The sequence below is a fragment of the Phyllostomus hastatus genome, unplaced genomic scaffold (assembly GCF_019186645.2).
Source record: "Phyllostomus hastatus isolate PE091 unplaced genomic scaffold, TTU_PhHast_1.1 phas_scaffold_78, whole genome shotgun sequence".
Lineage (NCBI taxonomy): Eukaryota > Metazoa > Chordata > Mammalia > Chiroptera > Phyllostomidae > Phyllostomus > Phyllostomus hastatus.
The window spans coordinates 73,629,854-73,655,125 of NW_025334041.1; the positions used below are offsets into that span (position 1 = coordinate 73,629,854).

At 38.0% G+C, this 25,272-nt stretch overlaps 1 protein-coding gene and 1 pseudogene across 1 annotated transcript in view; one reads left to right on the forward strand and one right to left on the reverse strand.

Moving 5' to 3' along the window:
* Positions 1-25,272, reverse strand: part of DNAH6 (dynein axonemal heavy chain 6) — a 247,493-nt gene that overhangs the window by 38,714 nt on the left and 183,507 nt on the right. Inside the window, exons 60-63 of the mRNA XM_045828050.1 lie at positions 24,715-24,948; positions 16,827-16,962; positions 14,583-14,752; positions 1,743-1,933 (exon numbers count right to left, since the gene is read on the reverse strand). Of these exons, the coding sequence (XP_045684006.1) occupies positions 1,743-1,933; positions 14,583-14,752; positions 16,827-16,962; positions 24,715-24,948 (731 nt within the window). The remainder of the gene's footprint in view (positions 1-1,742; positions 1,934-14,582; positions 14,753-16,826; positions 16,963-24,714; positions 24,949-25,272) is intronic.
* Positions 11,763-12,405, forward strand: LOC123811665 (annotated as a pseudogene).

Below are 25,272 nucleotides of genomic sequence, written 5' to 3' on the forward strand. Positions count from 1 at the left end.
TTCCAGTTTTTTTGTTTTTATCAGTTATATTGTTACAAATATTCTTGAACATGACTCCTTGCACACGTGAATGATTTTGTTCTAGGTTGCAAAGTCAGTGGCGAATGTTTAGCATAATGGGGTTGCTATCTTCAACTTTAATATACCGTCAATTACTCTTCAAAGTGATTTTACTCCTGCTTGCAGTATGAATGTCTCTATATCCATATCTTTGTTACCATTTTGCAATTTGATATAAATGAAATGACATCTCCTTGTGGTTTTAGTTTGTTGTTTCCTAATTACTAGGAATGTTGGATATCTTTTCATATTCTTACCAGGTATTTAGGTTTCCTCCTCTGAGAATTTCTCATTATATTCTTTGTCTTTGTTCCTGTTGAATTGTTTTCTTTTTCTTATTAATTTACAGGAGCTCTTAACAGTTCTGTGTGCTAATTCTTTGTGAGAACTTCAGAACCAAAGGCAGATGTCTAGGACCATTTGATGGTTAAATGTATGTGTCAGTTTCCAGACATTCGGCCAAACATTATTTTGGGTGAGTCTGTGAGGATATTTCTGGCTTACATTAACATTTAAATTAGTAGACTGAGTAAATCAAATTGGCCTCCTTAATGTGGATGGACCCAACCAATCTACTGAAGACTGGAGTAGAAGAAAAATGCTGAGTAAAATCAAACTCCTGCATAACTGTTTGAGCTGGGGCATTGGTCTTTTCAGGTCTCTGGATCAGACAGGAACATTGGCTCTTCTTGTGTCCTGAGCCTGCTGGCTTTCATGGTGGAATTTACACCATCAGTTCTTCTGGTTTCCAGGCCTTTGCACTTGGGCTGGGATTATATATCTACTCTCCTGGGTTTCTAGTTTGCTGACTGCAGATTTTGGGACTTCTCGGCCTCTATAATCATGTAAACCAATTTCTCATATATATACTACATAATATTCATAATATTCATAATATATATAGAGTATTATATTATATACATATTATACATACACACACACTGTGGACTCTGTTTTGATGCAGAGGCCTAACAGATAACAAACTGCAAACGAACAGAGGGGACCCATCATCTGTAATCCCCAGTCCAGGGACCAGGCCAGGCCAGCCACCCCATGCAGGGGCCTGTCAGAGCTGGAGGGTACCTCCTAGATAAGAGACTTCTACTGTCCCTTGCCACCCTGTGGTATTGTGCCCTTTCCTAACCATCTGGACACTGTCTTGGGGAGGAATGGGGAAAGAAGGAGAAGCCAAGAAGACCAAGTATTTATGAGAAAGAAATCAAATCAGCTTACTCTAGAGACATTTACATCAGAAGAAAATATAATAATGAGTTAAACTTCCCCCTTGCCCTATCACTCAGCATAGCAGAGGCTCATGAGATAGAAGAGGTTAATACAATATAAAAAACTATAGTTTTTTTGCATATTTGATCATAAGGAATAAACAATAGTCCTTTTACAGTTACATTAAAAATGTCTTAAATAACAAGTTTTAGTCACTGCCCCTCTAGATTATCATACTTCAACATTTTAAACAATCTTATGTTTCTTAAGTGAAATTTACATCTGCTCTTATGATTTTTGAGTCCATTATAACATACTTAGCTAAATATTAATGTATCTTCATTTATTTAGTAAAGGCTACCTTAATGTAGGGATTTACACTCCAAAGAAGGAGCCAAAAGGGCAAATTTTAACAAGATGTTCATATGAGTTGTTAATACTGCATAATATGACCTTACCGTTCTGAATACCCGCTCTCCCGGGCAAACCTCTGAAATGCGCCCAGGGGATCTGAGCCTGTGCTTAAGATAAATACCAGGGGAGTGTTGCATGACATGTCTTGATACAGAGTAGGCAGGTCGGTAGGTGGTGTCTCTATAAAGTGTTTTCCAAGATTTTCTATTACAAAGTCCGTAAGAGCAAAAACCACCTGAAAGGTGAAAAGAAAAAATATTAAAAAAACTGTGTTGGTTGTGTCCTTCATAATTTTATCTTATTTCCCCTTCAACTTCTCAGAGGTTGGTGCTCTGTACTTTGAATTAATTCTCTCTTGATTAGATATATTTCTTCCTATGGATCAATTTGGTGGATTTGTACACTGCATGACTTCTGACAGCCGTGGTTCTCATGACTTCATTGACCAGGATGAACTTTGGATGAGAGGAAAGGCCCTCATCATTCCATCTATGAACCTGCAGTCTCCTCATCTTTGCCCCTTTTTGTTCCACCCCTCTCGCATTTGTGTGGACTTCTCTTTCAGTTCTTCCAGTGTTTCTTTCTGCATTATTGATCTCTCCCTTTCTCTGTGACCTCCCAATCATCATACAACTAGGCTCTACTGTCTCCTAGTCTTAAAACCCAAACAAGAGCCTTCTCTTGATTGCAGGCCCCTTCCAGATACTATTTCATTTCCTTGCTCTCCATTCACAAGCCAACTTCTCAGAAGAATTGACTCCATATATCGCCTCACCATCTTCATCTCTCATTTACTCATCAGCCTCTTCTGATCTCTCTTGGGAAGAAGCCTCAGTCCCCATGATCATCCCCCTGCCTGGCCATTTTCTGCACCAATGTGTTTCCTTCATTAATCTCACCCTAGCCAACCTACCTATTTCTGCTCTTGCAGACCTTGTCTCCTGGTAGCCCATATGGAGTCTTTCTTTGAGACATAAAAAAATGTCCCTTTTTAAGATACCTGTGCCAGAAAACTGTCATGATAAATAGACAAACCTAACCTACAGTATCTACAGTGAGCCCTGACTGGTGCGCCTCAGTGGATTGGGTGTCATCCTGTAAACTGAAAGGTCATAGGTTTGATTCCCAGTCAGGGCACATGCCTGGGTTGTGGGCCAGGTTCCTGGTTGGGGGGCATGTGAGAGGCAACTGATGGATGTTTCTCTTGCACATCAGTGTTTCTCTCCCTCTCTTCCCCTCTCTCCAAAAATGAATAAATAAAATCTTAAAAAATTGTCTACAATGAATGACTACCTTAAAGGTGAGGCAGTGCTCACCGTTCACAACTGTCAGCAGCAGTCTGGCCTTACCACTAGCCCTCTGTTAGATGTTGACGACACCCTGTCCCAGCAAGCCTCATCGAATTTGTGCTGTTGTTTTGGGAGGGGCATCCTGACCTGGTTCAGGGCCCTGGATTTGGATGGCACCCCAACGTGGCCAAACTGGGGAAAGATGCTCACACGCTTGCCCACCTGAGCGAGCATACATGGACGTGCTTATCGTGGGTGGCACGGTCCAGAAGGGACAGCCCTGCGGCAGGGCCGATGGGGCCGGAGCTTTGTTCTAGCCATGCCGCTGTGTGACTGAGTATAATTCCAGCATAAGTTTTTTTAGAATTTTTATTTAAAATATTTTCAATGGTATGAGCTATTTATTTGCTTTCTACTTTGACAAAAAGTGCTCATAGAGTTCACAATAAATGACAACAAGATGAAGTACCAGTGATTCATTTCTTGGAGCTATTATGTAAATATAAAAGTGGTAACACACTCATGATATGCTTTTGAATTTAAAAGTTGGAAAATATTTTTCTGGTAAACAGGACAATCTATTACTATTAAATAGAGATCTAGGCTTCCAATAGCTTTATTAATGAAAGATCACAAACTACTAGTTACATGTGCAATTTCTCATGTGTATGCACTGCTTTTCTTTATGAAACATTTCAAATATTGAGAAAATAAGTTTGCATAAAACATACCCTTGGCTAGGCTCTAGTCTGCCTCATATGTACTCAGAAATACGTATATCCAAGAACATGGTACATTGAGTAGGGGAAGGAGATGTATCAGGTTAAGCAATAGAGCCAAGATTTCCTGTGGAATTCACATGCAGTTTTCTGTGTTTTGATTTGCTTTGGTGTGATTTGTCTCTCTAGTGATATGTAAGGTTCATGATTCTCAGGTGGAGGAAGAGGCAATACAATAGAATAATTTCTTATAGTGCATTAAGGATCTTGTCCATATAAAAGATAAAGGTAACAACTCCTATCTCATTCACTCAGCATAGAGTCTTCTTGGATTCTAGTTATTCCAGTCAGTATAAATGAACTGGGCTTCCTTTTTGATTTTGAATCCATCACTGACGTTACAGCCTGAATAGGGAGTGTTCCCTTATGGCTGACAATGCTGCTGGGCTTGTAGGAGTATTGAAGGTATCCTGCCTTGGCGTTTCTTACCAGTTCCCCAGCTGCAGCTTATGTGCACTCTATCTAAAATACCCTTACTTTCAGAGTCTTGACCAGATCCCATTCCATCCAAGAAAGTCTTACTATTCTGCAGTGGTCCTGAGTCTGTAGTTAATTTGGAGTTTTTATGTGTACCCCTGTACAATGCTTCTGTAGGTCTTAGATAGTATCTACTGACCTTCTCCTCAAGGTCCTTCCACATTACATGATTGGAACTGATCAACTTCTGGGACCCTTCTGGAATTTTGCTGTTTTATTCTCATCAAGGGCTTTATGGACATAATGGCAATAACTTGCTGTGGAAATGCTTCAGATTTCTCATATACCTAGGATGTACAGAATCAGGTGTTTCTTGAAGATCACCCTCAGCAAATTCCATGTCTGGTTGCAGGATCAGAGGATTTACAGTCTCCTCCCTGTTTATCACCAAGTTCTTTGTAAGAGCTCCTCTTACTCTGTTTTTTATAAGCTGAGTTCCCCAATTCTGATATATGAGACTCCATTATGTTTTGCTTAGAACTCTTTCCTTGATCTGCCACTTGTCCTTTAGACAGTCTCTGGCTGAGGCCCCCAGAGCATTTTTACATCTTCCCTCCCTATCAGAATCCACTGGGCATTCCCACGGGGAATTCCTGATTCAGATATACTTTTTAAAAAGGTATTAAAGTGCTGATAGTACACAAATTCACTGTTGAGACTCTGTGTTTTGAAATTCCCTGCCCAGAGGAAGAGGTGGTTTTGTGCTTTCATTGTGATAAGAAGATAAGTTTAAATGTTTGGGAATGATGACCTCTTCTCATCCTTCATTAGTGACCAAACCTCATTTAAGCTATTAGATGAAGAATAAAGACCCTGGGTGGCTGACAAATTACATGTTATAAAACCTGTGCTTACACTTCTTCCATCACAGTCAAGAACTTGAAGAAAATTAAAAAAAATTTAAATTGCAGCTTACACTCAATATTATTTTCTATTAGTTTTAGGTATATTGCATAGTGGTTAGACAATCATATCCTTTACAAATTGTTCCCCCTATATTCCCAGGACTCACCTGTCAACATACATAGTTATTGCAATATTCCCTATGCTGTATTTTACATCCTCATGACTAATCTGTAACCACCAATCTGTACTTCTCAATCCCTTCACATTTTCCTCCAGCCCCGAACCCCCTTTGGCCACATCACTCTGAATGTGCCTGATCTCATCTGATCTTGGAAGCAAAGCAAGGTTGGGCCTGGTTAGTATTTGGGTGAAACACTCAAGAACTTAAAAAAAGAAATTGTCATAAAATTTTACCACATGCAAAATTTATCATTTTAAGTATATAGTTTTAAGTATGTACCATTTTAAGTATATACTTTACTGATATTGCATACAAAATTTATCATCTTAACCATTTTAAGTATATAGTTTACTGGTATTGAATGCATTCATAATGTTGTGAAACCATCACCACCATCTACGTCTGTGCATATTCAAATTAGTGAGCCCTAAAGGAGAAATCAAGAGAATGTTAAGTGGAATAAGGAAATGTTTTTCTTTTCCTTGCAGAAGGTTAATGGATAGGGATAGGTCATTGAATTGGTTTTGGAAAGTTTAGTATCTTAAACTTACTAATAATAATTACTGCTACATTTTAGTAGCAGTGTTGTCAGCACAAATCCATCAAGGTGAATTTTCTTCCTTAAATTCAGAATCAGTCTTCGATGGTTTACTTAATTTGTCTACATCTTCTTTCAGCTGATCCAGAAGGTGACTTAAAAATTCTTGAAATCAAAATGGTGGTAGGAGATATTTTTACCATATTTCCCTTAAAGAACACCAATTTTGACACTCATGCATAAGAGTACCTTTGTGGGAGTCTGGGAGTCCAGCAGGAGAGTTCAAGCATAGGATTAGAGCAAAAAAAAAAAAAAATTCAAAATTGGATGCATTGAAGAAACTAAGAGGAACAGTTTCATTTTACCTGTGTCATTACCATCTCCCAAGGTGGCACAGCTCAGTACCAAGACTGACCTTCTCAGCACAAGATTTCTCTCACAGGGGAAAGTGAGAACATGTGAATAACCTCCTGACATTCCTAGCTGTGTAGGACACTGTCAAAGAGTTCCATAGCTTTCATACACCATCCAGAATAGTGATTTGTGAACTGCCCGACTGGAGTGTGCTGAGTGACTGGGAGAACAGCAGCCAGGGCTCAGAATGGAACATATGGAAAGTGGTTCCTACTAACTGCTTCTCAGGCGCCATCAGGAAACCTGCCCACAAGATGCTGAGGATGCCTCACCTGAGGATCCTCCCAGTGACCATGGGCAAAAAGTTGATCCAACTCTGTGAAATGGAAGAAGGCACACAAACATAAGCATTCAGCACTATCTTAGGGAAAGTAAACAGGCTTCAACACCTGGGCTTGCTTTGAAGAACTGAAAGAATGAATACAACCTTAAAAATTCTCCCCAAGAGGGAAGAAGAAGTGAGGAGCTAGCATATCCTTAGAAAAGGTATGAGAAGGCCTCAACTCCTTAATAGGGCTGTCAGAAGGTATCTCTCTCCTAAAGCCAGTTAGTGAAGACTGAAGGAGGTGACTGATTTTTTAAATGTGAAAACGCCAATGTAAAAATCAAGCAACATGAAAAATCATGGAAACATGATAACAACAAAGGAGCATAATAATTTTCCAGTCACCTCAAAGAAATGAATGTCTATGATTTTTTAGATAAAGGATTCAAAATATTTGTTTTAAGGAAGCTCAGTGAGCTACAAAGAAAATACAGAAAGACAATGAAACAAAATCAGGAAAAAATACATCAGCAAAAATTAGGAGTTCAATAGGGAGATAAAAATAATAAAAATGAATGAAATGAAAATGCAACACAGAGCACCAACATCAAATGAATCAAGCAGAAGAAAGTATCTGTGAAATAGGAGACAGGTCTTATAATATTATTCAGTCAGAGGAGAATAAAGAAAATAAATCTATATAGTTCTAGAGGGGAAGGAGAAGGGGGCAGAAAGCTTATTTAAAGAAATACTCACTGAGAAATTCCCCAAATCTGGGGTGAGATTTAGACATCTAAGTTCATGAAGCTTCTAGATTCCTTCAAAATTTCAATCCAAAAATGATCTTTTACAAGATACATTATAATAAATGTGTTTACAAATCAAAGAGAAAGAGATTTTTAAAAATAGCAAGAGAAGAAAAAAAACTCACAAACAAAGGAACTCCCATAAGGCTGTCAGTAGATTTCTCAGCACAAACCTTTCAGACCAGGAGAGAATGGATGATATAGTTATTCAAAGTGCCACCCCACACCAGAAACAAACAAACACAAACCCCAAACAGTTAACCACAAAATCTTTACTCATCAAAGTTATCCTTCTAAAAAGTAGGAAAGATACTTTTCTAAACAAACTAAAGCTGAAAGGGTATATTACCACTAGATCTGCCTTACAACAAATGCTGAAGAGAGTTCTTCAAGCTGAAATGAAAGAATGCTAATTAGTAACATGAAGACATAAAAATATTAAGACATTGGTAAAAGTAAGTATATAGACAAATTCAGAATATTCTCATACTGAATTATGTTGTGTTAATCACTTAACTCTAGTAAAAGGTTAAAGGATAAAAGTATGAAAATAACTATAGCTAAAATAATTTGTTAATGGATACACTGTATAAAAAAGTAAACTGTGACATCAAATAATAAAATGTGTGTATATGAGGTTTTGCATATAATTGATATTGAGTTGTTAATCTGCTTAAAATAGACTGTTATATTTATCATAGTAACAGAAGTTCTAGCCAGAGCAATTGGACAAGAAAAAGAAAAGATCCATATCAGAAAGGAAGAAGTAAAACTGTTATTATTTGCAGATGACTTTATCTTATATATAGAAAATCCTGACTTAAAGAAAAAAGCCTGTTAGACCTAATAAATGGATTCAGTAAAGCAGCAGAACACAAAACCAACATACAAAAATCAGCTTCTGTACACTAACAATGAAATATCTGAAAGAGAAATAAAAACGATCACATTTATAATAGCATCAGAACAGTAAAATAGCTGGAAATAAATTTAACCAAGGGGGTAAAAGATCTATACACTGACCATTGTAAGACATTAATGAAAGAAATTGAAGACACAAATGGAAATATATTTCATGTTCATGGATTTTAAGAATTAATATTGTTAAAATGTCCTTGCTACCTAATGCCATGTATAGATTCTCTAATCCTAATAAAAATTCCATTAGCATTTTTCATGGAAACAACAGAATCTTAAAGTTTTTATGGAACTACAACTTACCCAAAAGGGCCAAAGCAACCCTGAGAAAGATCAAAGGTGGAGGCACAACCCTTCCTGAATTCAAACTATATTACAAAGGATAATAATCAAAGCAGTATTGTATTGATATAACAACAGGCACAAAGATGATTAGAATATAATTTAGAGCCCAGAAATAAACCCATACATATATGGTCCACTAATATTTGAGAAGTGAACCAAATATAACCAGGGGAAAGGATGGTCTCTTTAAAAAAATGGTGATGGGTAAACTGGATATTCACATATAGAAGAATGACGTTGGACCCTTTCTTATGCCACTCACAAAATTAACTAAAAATGGATTAAAGAGTTTAATATAAGACCCCGAAATATAAAACTCCTAGAAGAAATCATAGGGAAAAAGCTCTTTGACATTGATTTTGGAATCACATTTTTGGATATAACACCAAAAGCATAAGTAACAACAAGCTAAAATCAGTGGGACTACATCAAATGACAAAGCTCCTGCACAGCAAAAGAAATGATCAACAAAATGAGAAGGCAACCTATGCAACGGGAGAAAATATCTGCAAACTGTGTCTGTGATAAAGGGCTAAAATCCAAAATACATAAAGGGCTCATACAACTCAACAGCAAATAACAAATGATCTGATTTAAAAATGAGCAAAAAGTCCTGGCTGGTGTGGCTCAGTTGGTTGGTCATCATCCAGCAAACTGAAAGATCATGGGTTCGATTTCCAGTCAGGGCACATGTTAGGTTGTGGGTTTGGTCCCCAGTCAGGGTATGTGCAAGAGGCAACTAATTGATGTTTCTCTCTCATGCCAATGTTTTTCTCCTCACTTTTTCCCTCCTTCCATCCTCTCTAGAATCAATTTAAAAAAATGGGCAAAGGACTTGAATAGGGATTTTTCCAAAGAATATATATAAATGGCCAACAAGTACACGAAAAGGTGTTCTACATAGCTATCACCACAGGAATGCAAATCAAAATCACAATAAATATCCCCTCATACTTATTAGAATGGGTGTTAACAAAAAGACGAGATAACTAGTGTTGGTGAGGATGTGGAGAAAAGGGAACCCTTTTGCACTGCTGGGAGGAATGTAAACTGCCACAGCCACTATGGGAAAACACTATGGAGGGTCCTTAAAGAATTAAAAATATAACTGCCAATGATAGGACAGTATCACTTCTGGGTATTTATGTGAATGAAATAAAATCACTACCTCAGAGACATACCTGAACCCCCATATTCAATGCAGCATTATTCACAATAGCTAAGACATGGCAGCAACCTAAAGATCTACCTACAGATTAATGGATAAAGAAAATGTGGTAAATACATAAAATGAGATATTATTTAGTCATAAAAATTAAGGAAATCCTGCCATTTGTGATTACATTGATGGAACTTGAGGACAGCACACTAAGCTAAATAAGTCAGAGAAACTCAAATACTGTGTGATATATATCACTTATCTGTGGAATCTAAAAAAGCTGAACTCACAGAAACAGAGAATAAAAGGTTGGTTGCTAGGTGACAGGGAGTGTGAGAAATGGGGTTAAAGGGTAAAACTTCCAGTTGTAATATGAACAAGTAGTGAGGATCTCATCTATGTCATGACGACTATAGTTAACAATGTTATACACTTAGAAACTGCTAAGACAGTGTATCTGAAATGTGAAGTGATGGAAACTATGTGAAGTGATGGATGTGGTACTAACCATATTGTAGTAATCATTTTGCAATATGTATGTATATCATATCACCACATTGTATACTCTTATACAATGTTATGTGTCAATTATATCTCAAAAATCTGAGAAAATAATATAGTTCAGTCAATGTAAATTTTAAAAATCTGTCTTTTTAAGTAACAATTCTTTCTAGCATATTTCTATAAAAAGGGAATTATAAAGTGACATTTCTCCTTCTCCAAAGATAAATTTAATTTTAAAATATAAAAAACTCCAGAGAAACACTCAAAATACTAGAAATAGGAGGGAACTTCCTTAACCTGTTAAGAGATATCTATGAAAATGTCACAGCTGACATCATATTTAATGGAGAAAGACTAAATAGTGTTCTTCCTAAGAGGAACAAGGCAAAGTTATCCAGTCTAATCACTTTTATTCAACATTTTACTGGATGTGATAGCTTGGGAAGTTGGACAAAAAATGAAATGAAAGATATCTAGATTGTAAAGGTTAAAGTGAAACTATCTCTATTTGCCAATGACATGATTTTGTATATAGAAAATGCTAAGGGACCTAGTGAAAAATCTATTAGAACTAATACACAAGTTCAGCAGGTTTGCAGGATACAAAAATATACAAAAATCAATTGTATTTCTCTACAGTAGCAATGAGAAAACAGAAACTGAAATTAAGAAAGTAATTCCATTTATAAAAGTATCAGAAAGAACAAAATACATAGAAATAAATTTAATAAGAGAAGTGAAAAAACAATCTGAGAACGCTAAAACCCTGTTGAAATAAATTAGAGAAGATCCAAATTAATAGAAAAACATCCCATGTCCATGGATTGAAAGACAATGTTGTTGAATTTAAGTTGACAGTATGACCCAAATTGGTTTATAGATGCTTTTCAAAATTTTGGCTGTTTTTTTCCCCTTGAAACTGTCAAGCTTATCCTAAAATTCACATGGAAACTCAAAGAATCCTGAATAGCCATTCAATCTTGATTAACAAGAACAAAGTTGGGGAATTCACACTTGCCAGTTTCAACACTTCCTACAAAACTAGTGCTCGATAGCAAAATACTGGCATACGGCTAGCCATACAGATCAATGGAATAGACTTTTTTCAAAAAAGATTTTATTTATTTTTTTAAAGAGAGGGGAAGGAAGGGAGAAAGAGGAGAGGAACATTGATCAGTTGCTTCTCCAAAGCCCCCAATTAGGTACCTGGCCCACAACCCAGGCATGTGCCCCAACTGGGAATAGAACCAGCGACCTTTCAGTTTGCAGGCCAGCACTCAGTTCACTGAGCCACACCAGTCAGGGCATGGAATAGACTTGATATGTCAAAAATAAACTCTTATAGTATGTTAATTTGTTTTTGGCAAAGGTGCCAAGACCATTCAATGGGGGAAGTAATAAGTCTTTTCAACAAATGGTGTTAGGAATAGCCACATGCAAAAGAATCTGTTAGTTCCTTACCTAACACTATATAAAAAATTAACTCAAAATGGATCAAAGAGCTCTTTCTGCCACCATCATGGCTCTGCATATCCCACAGAAAATGCCGGGTGAAGCCAAAGAAACTGTCTCTGTTACAGAGCAGGAGTTGCTACAGCCCCATGCTGAGACAAGGTCTCGAACAGAATCTACAGTGATGAATCAGTATCAGAGCTCCAGCAACAAGTCTACACAGGCAACCACCCAATGAGCCCAGCAGGCAGCAGCAGCTGCAATTGATGAAGGACCAGTCAGTAAAGCCAAGAGCTGAGTGAAAAGAAGGCACAGAAAGGTATGTGCAAACTGGGTCTTTGACAGGTTACAGGGCTTGCTAGGGACACTATGCAGAGATCTAAGAGTATCCTCTTTGTCATCACAAAACCAGATGTCTACAAGAGTCCAGCTTCAGATACCTACATAGTTTTGGGGGAAACCAAGGTCAAGGATTTATCTCATCAAGCACAACTAGCAGCTGCTGAGAAATTCAAAATTCAAGGTGAAGGTGTGTCAAATATTCAATAAAACACACAGACTCCAACTGTAAAAGGGGAGAATGAAGAGGAAGAAGTCAATGAAACAGGTGTGGAAATTATGGACACACAAGTAATTGGTCATGCCAAGCACGTGTGTCAAGAGCAATGGCAGTCTGAACCTTGAAGAACAACATGAATAATATTGAAAATGCTATTATGGAATTAACAATGTAACCATCTAAAAATGAGGAACTTTTTTGGTATTTCAAAAGAGGAACTGCAGGCTGGTTTGAAATTTGTACTGTTTTTATTATTAATAAAGGTATGGCTTCTTGTGGGATGAATAAAATGGATCAAATATATAAATGAAAGAGATGAAACTTTATAACTTAGAAGAAAACATATGAGTAAATCTTTATGACCTTGGATTAGGCAATGGCTTCTTAGATTTGACAAAAAAATCATGAGCAACAAAAGAAAAATAGACTGGGCATCATCAAAATAGAAAAAAAAAGCAACTTGTGCTTCAAAGGAGACTGTCAACAAAGTGAAAAGATAACCATAGAATGGGAGAACATTTTTTCAGATCATGTATCTGATAAGGGACTTGTATCTAGAATACATAAAGAACTTTCAAATCTGTGATAAAAAGATAAATAACCCAATTAAAAATGTTAAAGGAGCTGAATAGACAGTTCTACAAATAGCCGGTAAGTATAAGAGAGATGCTCACCACCCTGGCTGGTGTGGTTCAGTGGACTGAGTGCGGACCTGTGAACCAAAAGGTCGCTGGTTCGATTCCCAGTCAGGGCACATGTCTGGGTTGTGGGCCAGGTCCCCAGTTGGAGGTGTGAGAGAGGCAACCAATCAAGGTATCTCTCGCAAATTGATGTTTCCTTCCCATTCGTTTTCCCTTCTTTCCCCACTGTCTAAAAATAAATAAATAAAATCTGAGAGAGAGAGAAAGAAAGAGAGAGAGAGAGAGATGCTCACCATGATTCCATGATTAGCCATTAGGGAAATGCAAATCAAACCCACAATGAGATACCACCTCACACTCACTAAGATGGCTATTATAAAAAAGACAGATAATAGAAATCATTTGTGAAGGCATAGAGAAGTACAGGAAATGCCCTGAAGTAACACCTGGGCTCAGATTACAAAGGAGCTGGATGTCTTCAGATACAGAGAGGCTCACACCTCAGTGGGAGGGAGTTTTCCAGACATTGGAACTTGATGATGTGTCTTTGCTTGTTGGATCTGGAAAGCATTTCCATGTCTAGAAATACCACAGTTGGCATGACAAGGTTTCTGAAGGCAACTGAGCTCCAGCAGAGGCAGGCCCTGGGGACGTTTTCTGTGTTTGATCTAAATGGCTTCATGTTGTCTTCAAAGAGGATGACAGTATTTAAGTTAACAGTAACCTTTAAGAGTTGCCACAGGGTTCACAGGAGTTTCCACAAGGGTTGGTGGGAGCACACGGTTTGCAGGAGAGTTTGCGAGCTCCATACCTCCTCAGTTTCCATGTCACTTTTTTCCTCCGGTTATTCTCCTTGCCTCCTGACTATTGCTTCTCATGGGCTCCTCATCCTTTCTTTAAACATCGGTGCTCCTCAGGGTTTCATCCATTGCCTGCCTCTTTTCTCTTATTCTATTATTTGTTATTCCTCTACAATTTTGACAACTCCCTTAGTTTTACTTTTCATCTCAATGCTGGTGATTCCCAAATCTCTATTTCTAACCTATATTTCTCTCTAGAGTTTTCTACCTACATATTAATTGGTCCCCTGATGGTTATACACTCTGGTAGCTGGCAGGCACTATAGACTCAGTGAGATCTTTCTCTGACATGTTTCTTCTTTCACATTTGCTGAAGTTGTTGATACTGCTATCCCTATCAGTACCCAAGAGAAACTGGGAGCTGAAGCAGTTGTCTTGTCCCCATGTGCTCCTCCACCTCTTCAATCTACTACCTCCATCCTGATCAGGCTGCCGTCATTTCTTGCCTACACAGGCTCTTCAATAGTCTTCTAATTAGTCTTGGTGACTATGGTTTTTTTTGTTTTTTTCCCTTCGAATGCTTTCTTCCCAGTGCTGTCAAGATCTGAAAGGCCCATCAGTTCCCTGCTACTACCCACCAGCAGACTGTGCTCCCTGGCAGAGAGCACAAGTTCCTCCACAGTGCATGCCAGGGTGGCTGGGTTTTGCGATGGCTCTCCAGCCTTTTCTTTCATCTTTTCCTGTTAGTGTATTATGTTCTGTTAATAACACGGGGTCTCCGTTTCTTAGTATTTCCTCCCAAGCTTGGCCATTGTTACTCTTTAAACAAGTCTAATCAGTTCATAGATGGTAACTAGCTGGTGATCTTTGGTAGAAACAGTTATAACAAATAGGTTAAAAAGATGACTTACCTTTTCTTCTTTACAACATTTAATAAGGATTAGCTTTTGGAAAGAACTTAATTCTGAAAGCCAAATATCAATCTTTACGGCCTCATTCTCCTGTGCCATGAATTGCTCTTCTTTCTCCGTGTTGACATATCCTTCCCATTCTTGTGGGTTAATGGAAGTCTCAAAAGATCCTGGAAACATAATTTTAAAAGATGCTTTAATTACAGTTGTTTTGACTTTGAAATTAAATAAATGTAGTTGGTAATTTAAAAACCTGTACATTTACTATCAGTTTTTTCTACAGATCTAAATATATCAATCTCCTCATACCCAACCTAATTAAAGAACAAAATATTAAAATCAGATGGGAAAAACTTCAACAGAAAATTATTTACAAAAAGCAAAACTAAAAGAAAATAACAGAGGCTAAAATAAAAGGATGCAGAGAAATGCACTAACCAAATACAAACAAAAAATTGAAGTGATAAGAGTAACATTGCATAACTTAGAATTCAAGGCAAATACCATTAAATGGGACAAATCACATCAGTTAGATTAAAATACAAACCTCATAATAAAAAGCAGAATAAAATGAAATGATGTGTCCCAGATAATAAATAGCATAAGAATACATCAATCACTGCTGGAGGTAGAAGAAAAAGCAGGTATAATAATTGTGTTAGGAAATAACATACCATTATCAGTCTGTGACAGACAGATGAAGCAAATGGAAAATTCTGGCATATATAATTTGAACAATGTAAATAATATATGACCAAATCAACATATATAATACAGCTTATGCCCTGATAAGCATAATACATTGCTTCCCACTACCCCTGGAATATTATAAGAAATAGGCTTGCATTTCACATAAGGGTTAGGATCCTACTCAGCTCTTACAATGGTTATAACATGCAGTAAGAATTAGTGTTGAAATTCCTCTAGATAGAGGGTGCACAGAGTGTTTTGAGCCTCTTGGCTAGCTTCAACCACCACTGGTTGTGGTGGCTAGCCAACACAGCCAGTGATGAAACAGGGTCAAACATTAGGCAAAACAGTTGGCTTACATTTTAGGCTATAAAACTACTTTCTCCAGGTGGTCTGTTGGGGTTTTCCTCTGACGGTCTGATAACAGCAATCACAGAGTTGTTGACAGGAATTTAGTGACACCTAAGACCATGGCCCTGCAGTAGTGTGCACCTCTGCAAGACTTCTAATTTCCTTATGGAATACAGACAATTACATGGCATGGGACCACAAGGTCCAGCACACCACAGTACTCTTTGGTTGCAGGTGGCTGCAAGCTCATAGGTACAGAAAACAGATTGGTAGTTGCCAACAGAGGTGGAGGAGTGGGCAAACTGGGTGAAGGGAGTCAAAAGGTACAAGTTTCCAGTTATAAAACTAAATAAGTCCTGGGGATGTAATGTACAGCATGATGACTACAGTTAATCATATTGTATTGTGTATTTGAAGGCTGCTCAGAGAGTAAATCTTAAAAGTTCTCATCACAAACAGACAAAAATTTTGTATGCATAGTGATGGATGTTAACTGAACATATAGAGTCTTGCATCCAAGAAATGTCACATTCAGAATATTTTACATAAACTGAAGTCTAAATAAATTACAAAGAATCAATTTTATGCAGACTATGAATATAATTTCTAGAACATAACTATTAATAAAAAATATAGTTCCAAAATATCCTAAATGCTTTCAAACTAAATAGTATACTTTTAGAATTGAAAGGGCTACATATTAAAGTTGTGGGGGGAAATTAACATAGGATATTATAGTTCAGAGCAGTCATTACCTCTGGGGAGAGGGTAAGGGTCCTGTGAAGGAGTATGAGAGGATTCTGGGAAGCTGAAGCTGTTCTAGTACTTGATTTGGGGAGTGGCTCATGAGTACAGTCAGTTTTTGACAATCAAGTTATACAATTTTGATTTTGTGCACTTCTCAGTATGCATGTTACCCTTCAATAAAAAGATTAAAAAAAACTATGGGATGCAGCTAAAGCAATTCTTAGCAGTAAATGTATGTATATTTAAAATGGGTGTAATGCAGTAAACATGAAATATTGAAATTCATAGGCTAAGCATTCAACTCAAGAAATTAGGAAAACAAGTCATTCACAATTTCTTAACAATAGGAAATTTCCTAGTGAAAATGACTGATATTGTAGAAAAGGTTAAAGGAGACAAGTTAGGACTGACAAGCTAGTTTACAACACTCTATAGCAGATCCTTTTGCCATATTACCTAAACGTACGGAAATAGGTTTTAACAATATATATTGTGTAAGTCCTGCAAAAATTGGAAGTGATTCCTCTAAGTCACAGCATGTGAACCACACGGGGGTAAGCAGCCAGGGAGCTTCAGGCTTCGGTGGGCGTTCCTATTATAAGAAAGAAAACAATAATGATTCACAAAGACAACCACAAAATAGGTTTTCACCTAGTCTAAGTGAAAAATTAGGCTCTAATAGCATGCTAAAAATAACCATTTACCTAGAACAAGTAATAAGATATGGTGAAATTGAAATGGTATGGAATCAATTCTATCTGTAAACCTTTGCTACAAAGGTCTGATGTCTATTTCAGCATCTTTGGTTATATTTTACTTGTTTGTTTGTTTTGTTGATTAGGCTGATAGTGACAAGAGGGGAGAGGGGAAGGAATTTCAGGGAAAAAGGGAAGGGTTTGTAGGAACAAGTATAAGGACACATGGACAAAAACATGATGGGGTGTGGAAACAGGAGGGAGGTGGGGAAGGCTGGGGGGTGGGCTAGGATGGGAGTAAAAGGCAGAAAACTGTATGTGAACAATTAAAATAAAAAAAAAGAAGTGCAGCTGATGGAAGTTTTCTGGTAGATATTGCAGAAAGCAGTTGGTCTGGTGAAGGGTTAACATCAAATCTCTTAAGTCTACTTCCAGCCTGTTCTACTCCTTTTTAATATATATGTGTGTGTATGTATATATATATCATCTTTATTGTATTTTTTCCTGTTACCATTTAGTTCTGTAATAAACCCTTCCCCTCAGCAATCGCCACGCTGTTGTCCACGTCCACGAGGCAGCCTATTCTTCAACGTACCACACAAGTCACTCCACCCCTAAGTATTCCTACAGTTAATGTTTTTTCCCCCTGGATTTTGTCTCCAAATCAGATTTCCAGATGTCCTCACCCCTATGAGATGGGGGAAGGGGGAAAGCTGAGTAGAAGACCACTATTAATAGCAAGAGAAGTGGCAATTTTATTCTAGCAGGGTTGAGTGTGTGTCTAAGCATTTCATAGGTTCCTAGAAATTTTTAGGAAAAGTATTATTAAGCTGTCTGGTGGTAGACCATGAAGCACTTTCATGTGAGTAAATAGTTTCAAAAGAGACAGAAACAGCTGTGATTGCAGACTGAAACTCATTCTTCAAAAATTTGATGCATATTTGCCTGAGATAACATACATTTTAAAACAGTTTTAATGAGATGGAATTCACACACCACTTCCATTGACCCATTTAAAGCATACAATCTAATGTATTTTAGTAAATTCACAGATATGTACAATCATCACCACAGTCAATTTTAGAATGTTTTATCTCTTCAACACCCTATGTACTCTTTAGCTATTACCCTCCTATTTGTCTGTGCCCACCCAGCCCTAAAAAATGGCTAAACTGCTCTCTGTCTCTATAGATTTGTGTATTCTGGACACTTCATATAAATCAAATTTCATAATATGTAATATTTTGTGACTGACTTCTTTTACTGAGCTTAATGTTTTCCAGGTTTATTCAATTTTTAAGGTTGTGGAATGTATTAGTACTTCATTCTTCTTCTTATTTTTTTAAGATTTTATTTATTTATTTTTAGAGAGGGAAGGGAGGGAGAAAGAGAAAGAGAGAGAAACATCAATGTGCGGTTGCTGGGGGCTGTGGCCTGAAACCCAGGCATGTGCCCTGACTGGGAATCAGACCTGTGTTGCTTTGGTTCGCAGCCCGCACTCAATCCACTGAGCTACCCCAGCCAGGGCATTCTTCTTTTTAAAGTATATTTTATTGATTATGCTATTACAGTTATCCCATTTTTTCCCCTTATCCCCCTCCACTCTGCAGCCCCCCCATCTCTAGCATTGCATCCCCATTTCATGTCCATAGGTCATAATATAAGTTCTTTGGATTCTCTATTTTCTATACCATTCTTACTCTCTGTCTATTTTGTACCTACCAATAATGCTTCTTATTCCCTGTACCTTATCCCCCATTTTCTCCCCTCCCTTTCTTTGCTGAAAACTCTCCATATGATCTCCATTTCTGTGATCCTATTGCTGTGCTATTCATTTGTTTAGCTTATTTTTGTTTTTAAGTTCAGTTGTTGATTGTTGTGAGTTTGTTGTCATTTGACTGTTCATATTTTTTACCTAGATAACTCCCTTTAACATTTCATATAATAAGGGCTTGATTATGATGAACTCCTTTAACTTGCCCTTGTATGGGAAGCACTTTATCTGCCTTTCCATTCTAAATGATAGTTTTGCTGGATAGAGTAATCTTGGATGTAGGTTCTTGCCTTTCATGACTTTGAATATGTCTTCCTAGCCCCTTCTTGCCTGCAAGATTTTTTTTTGATAAATCAGCTGATAGTCTAATGGGCACTCCTTTGTAGGTAACTGTCTCCTTTTGTCTTGCTGCTTTTAAGATTCTCTCCTTCTCTTGAATCTTGGCTGATGTATTGTCGTGCTGCTTTTAAGATTCTCTCCTCTTGAATCTTGGCTGATGTATTATGATGTGCCTTAGTGTGTTTCTCCTTAAGTCCAACTTCTTTAGGACTCTCTGATCTTCCTGGACTTGCATGTCTATTTCCTTCACCAGATTGGGGAAGTTTTTATTCCTTATGTTTTCAAATAAGTTTTCAATTTCTGGCTCTTTTTCTTCTTCTGGCACCCCTGTGATTCAGATGTTGGAATGTTTAAAGTTGTCCCAGAGGTTCCTAAGCCTCTCATTTTTTTGAATTCTTATTTCTTCATTCTGTTCCACTTGAATGTTTATTTCTCCCTTTTGTTCCAAACTATTGATTGAGTCCTGGTTTCCTTCCCTTCACTGTTGATTCCCTGTATATTTTCCTTTATTTCACTTTGCATAGCCTTCACTTCTTCCTCTTTAGGATTTTGTGACCATACTCAGTCATTTCTGTGAGCATCTTGATTACCACTGTTTTGGACTCTGCTTCTGATAGGTTGACTATCTTCTTGTCGTTTAGTTGTTTTTCTGGAGCTTGGATCTGTTCTCTCAATTGGGCCATGTTTCTCTGGCTAGGAACACCTGTTATGTTGTAAGGGGCAGAGCCCTAGGTATTTGCCAGGGCAGGGCAATCCATATTCCTGCATTGTAGTGCTGTATGTAGGAGAGGGGTCAGAGAGGGAACAATGCCACTTTCAGACACTTCCTCTACTACTCAAAAGTGAATTGGGCTCTTCTGGTGCTGATTCCCAGGTGGGTGGATTTGTGTATATTCCAGGACCCTGTGGGTCCCTCCAATGGACTTTCCCATGAGATTGGGAGTTTCTCTCACTGCTGTAACCCCTACAGGTATCTATCTATCTATCTATCTATCTATCTATCTATCTATCTATCTATGTGAAGGGAAGAAGAAAGAGAGGGAAACATCAGTGTGTGGTTTCCTCTTGCACGCCTTCTATTGGGGACCTGGACTGCAACCAGGCATGTGCCCTGAGAATTGAACCAGCGACCTTTGTTTTGCAGGCCCTTGCTCAGTCCACTGAGCTATACCAGCCAGGGTCCCCTACAGGTTTTAACAGGTTTTAACAGGTTTTGAGGTTTCACTTCCCCTCACTGGAACCCTGGGTTTCATGTTCTGTCCCGCTCCCCAGTTTTTCCTCCTGGTTTATCTGCACATGAATGTCAGACCACCTGGTCTGCCAGCCTCAGCCTTGCCGAGAATCCTCTCTGTTCCTGCTGCCCATCTCCACCCCTCCTACCAGTCTGGATAAATGTTTCTTCTTTAACTCCTTGGTTGTTGGACTTCCAGGCAGTTTAATTTTCTGGCAGTTTTGGTTGTTATTTGTTTTTAAATTGGTTGTTGTCCTTCGTTGTGTGAGGAAGCAAAGCTTATCTACCTATGCCTCCATCTTGGCAGGAAGTCCACATTCTTCTTTATAATTAAATAATATTCCATTGTATGGATATAGCACATTTCACTTATCCACTGAACAGCTGATGGACATTTGGGTTGTTTTTATCTTTTGGCTATTATGAATACTGTTGCTATGAATATTCATATACAAGTTTTTGTGTGGACATATGTTTTCACTTCTCTTTGGTATGTATGTAGGAGTGGAATTGCTAAATCATATGGTACTTCCATGTTTAATTGCTTGAGGAGCTGCTACATTGTTTTCCAAAGAAGCTGCACTGTTTTTGCTCTCACAAGCAGTTTATGAGGTTCTAATAGCCATTATAGTGGGTGTGAAGTTCTATCTCCTTGTGGTTTTCATTTACATTTCCCTGATGAACAGTAATGTCGACCATCTTTACATGTGCTTAGGCATACCTTCCTTGGAGAAGGCCTTCTCAGGTCCTTTGTCTATTTTAAAATTGGGTCATCTATCTTTTTATTATGGAATTGTAAGAGTTCTTATATAGTCTTGATCCAAATCCTTTATCAGATATGATTTGCAAATATTTTCTCACATTCTGTGGGTTATTTTTTCATTTTCTTGATAGTGTCATTTGAAGCAAAAATATGTTCATTTTTAAAATTTGTTATTATTTTTAATTCTCACTTGAGGACACATTTATTGATTTTAGAGGGAGAGGAAGTAGGGGAGAGAGAGAAAGAGAAAGTGAGAGAGAAATATTGACATGACAGAGAAACAGTGATCAGTTGCCTCCTATATGAACCTGGACTGGGGATTGAACCCATCACCCAGGTGTGTACCCTGACTGGGGATCAAGCCTTCAACGTTTTTGGTGTATGGGATGATGCTCCAACCAAATAAGCCACCCGGCCAGGGCAAAAAGATGTTATTTTTGAAGTCCAATTTATTTTTACTTTTGTTGCTCATGTTTTTGGTTTCACATCTAAAGATCCATTATAAACCTGTGGTCATGAAAATTTACTCTTGTGTTTTCTATTAAGAGTTTGGGCCTTATATTTAGACTTTTGGTCCACTTTAAGTTAAATATGGTGTGATATAAGCAACTAATTTCACTCTTGCATGTGGCTATCTAGTCGTCCTAGCACTGTTTGTTAAGACGACTTCTTTTTTCAATAAATTATCTTGGCATCCTTTTAAAAAAAACCAGTTGACCACAATCATATGCTTTTATTTCTGGTTCCTCAAATTTGATTCCATTTATTTACATATCTGTCCTTATGCTAGATATGCTGCTTTGAAGTAAGCTTTGGGGCCTGGATCCATGCAATTCCATGTGAATTTTAGAATAAGCTTGTCATGTTCTACAAAGAAGTCAGCTGGGGTTCTGACAGGGATTGTACTGAATTTGTAGGTCAATTTGGGGGGTATTGTCATCCTAACAATATTAAGTATCCAATCCATGAATGTGGGGTGTTTCTCCACTTATTTAGATCCTCTTATGTCTTTCAACATGTTCAGAGTATGAGGAGCGACCCCCCAAAACAGAATTTATTCATAAAAAATTGTGTATTTATTTTTACATGTTGAAACTTCTGTTGCCTTCAAAGTACTCTTCATTTGATGCAATACACCTATCAAGACTTTTTTTCTACTGCTGAAAATAGTTTTTGAACTCTTTGATTTTGATGCCTTTTAGTGTTTGTGCTGATTTTTGTTTCACCTCTTCCACATCAGCAAAATGGTTCCCTTTGAGGGCTTTTTTTTTTCATCTGGAGACAAAAAAAAGTTGCTCGGGGGAAGATCACATGACTAAGGAGGGTAGAACATGGGTGTCATGCCATTTTTGGTCAAAAACTGCTGAGCATGAAGCATGGTGTGGGCAGGTGTACTCATAAATCACCCACTGTGAAATGGGCAAATGCTGTGGAAGAGTCTTCAAAAAGAATTCCCTGAAGCCTAATGCAGTCTCTCACAACAATGCCAAGAGGCACATAGATACAGATGGGTTCCTACACCATTCACCTAGTGGGTGAAACCTGCACTACTAGGGCCCAATCTGCCAGAAGAGAATTCTGTTTTGGGGGGTCTCCCCCTGAATAAGTTAGAACTTCCTTTGTTAAATTTATTTCTAAGTATTTTAATTATCTCTGATGCCATTGTAAGTGGAATTGTTTTCTTAATTTTATTTTCATCTCATTCATTGCAAGTGTGTAGAAGAAATACAAATTAATTTTGTATATTGGTTTTGTACCTGCAATTTTGATGAATTTTTTATGAATTCTAATAGTTTTTAAGAAGGTTCTTTAGTGTTTTCCATACACAAAATTATGTCATCTGCAAATAGAGATAGTTTTACTTCTTCCCCAAGTTGGATGCCTTTTCATTTTCTTGCCTAATTGACCTGAGAAGAATCTCCAGAACAACATCAAAAAGAAATGGTTAGAGCAGGCATCCTGTCTTGTTTTTGCTTTTAGAAGGAAGGAATTCAGGCTTTTACCTTTAAGTGTGATCTTAGCTGTGGGTTTTTGTACATGCCCTTTATCTAGCGGAGGAAATTCTCTTCTATTTCTAGTTTGTTGAATGTTTGTATGATGAAAGGATGTTGGGTTTTGTCAAATGCTTTCTGTGTCTACTAAGATGATCATGTGGTGTTCTTTTTTTATTCTATTGGTTTATTGATCTATTGATATGGAGCACTTATGATAAAAATGGAAAATACTAGCATTAAGATACTAATAACTAAATAAGTAAAGTAACTAGATAAAAGATATCTCCCAACCAAATTTCTAAAAAACAGATGGACTTGGGCTTTGGAAGTTTAGACACAGGTTTGAGTCAGACTCTGTCATGCATTAGTTATATGATTTTGGAAAGTTCTTTAAGCTCTCCAAGCCTTGGGAAGACTATATACCAGGCTGTTAACAAGAGTGCTGTGAGGAAAGAAGGGCCTGGCTGAGTCACCAACTAATAGTCAGCAGCAGAGTGAGGTGTGTAAGAAGATAAGCATACAGATGGCGAGCATTCAACTCCTGGCTCCAAACTCTATTAAGTACAGGTTTGTGATCATGATAAGTTCTTTAATCTCTTGGTGACTAATTATCTTATCAGCAGACTAGTGATAAAATTAGGAACTCACATAAGAAGACTAATGAGAGGAATAAATGAGTCGATATACTTCCATAGCAAGCCCTTTGTACATATTAACTGTGATTATGACGTTAAGACTGCATTAAGCAAGGATTAATAGAATATGGATGCATGCAGGATGGGTGGCAGTTGGAGAGGCAGAAGCATCTGGTGCGAATGTTTTGCCTGGGCTTGACCTGAGAGCATAGGGCACTGGGAGTCAAGCAAAAGCATAAAGTCCAACCTCCCAGTGATACACTGAGGTTCGAATACTGGCAAACAGGTTCAGGTGTCATGTCTGCAGGGCCAAGGGTAGGGCTCAATATTGGCAGGATGGAGCCAAGAGTTTAGAATGGGGCTAGGTGGGGACTGCAGGCAGTAGTTGGGGGGACAATGGCTTAATTCAAGTACCACCAGGTTTATGAGGTTGGAGCAAGTTAGATAAAAGGATGAACATGAAGGAAACTGCAGCAGAACTTGTATTCCAGTATTACAGAAGGTGGCAGTCAAGTTATATTACTCCCATACTTTATAATGACAGATGTATCCAGGAAGTAGAGGGTCATGATTTCACAAACAGTGTTTCTAAACTGTGAATTACAACTTTTATTACCCTTTAACTCCTCATATTTGTAAGATGGTCAACTTTTAAAAACATGTTCACATTCTTCTAGCTCACCGGCTACTCCCAACATCCCTTTTCATACATCCCTTTATGCATCCCATTGCTGCATAAAGAGGATAAATGTCACCACATTACACAGCACCCAGAGTCAGAGCTAAGCTATAGCCTGCGCCTGCTGACCCCCAGTGCCCCCACACTGGGCCCCACAGCCAAATGTATCATAGTGGTAGGTGCCTGTGGGCTCTATCCAGAATAACATTTACAATCTAAACTTGAAACAGGTACCTTTTCTAATCCCGCAGAACCTCGGAGAAAGAAATTCCATTCAGCATCAGTTAAGACTCCTTGCTGACGCATGATCTCAACACAGAGCATAAAGCTGTAGATGAGTTTATGCTGTTCAAAAAGTCCTCTTGCAACATTGACATAGGCAGTTAGGAGGGTTTGTTCCAGTAGTATTTCCATGCGCTGCTTCAGATCGTCCGCCTTCGCAGAAGTTTCAATTGTCGTGTTGAACAACTGTGGGAAGGAAAGCTCTGTCAATGCCTTGATTTCATTCATTCTCTGTAGAAGAAAAAGAAATCTCTGCTCCTCACCCCCTCTCTCCTCTCATTCAGTGAACAAATAGCAGCACAGGAAATGGATACTCTACTATGAAAAAGTCCAGAATTCACCCCAAATTGATATGTGATACTTATTTTCTGCATTTCCCTCTCTCTCCCCATATTTCAGAAATGGATCAATGCCAGACTCCTGACAACATCCATACGGCATCATCTTGATGAGAGACAGAACGTTGAAAATGGAGGTGAGCTGGCAGAACCAGTGTTTTCCTGCCCTTGG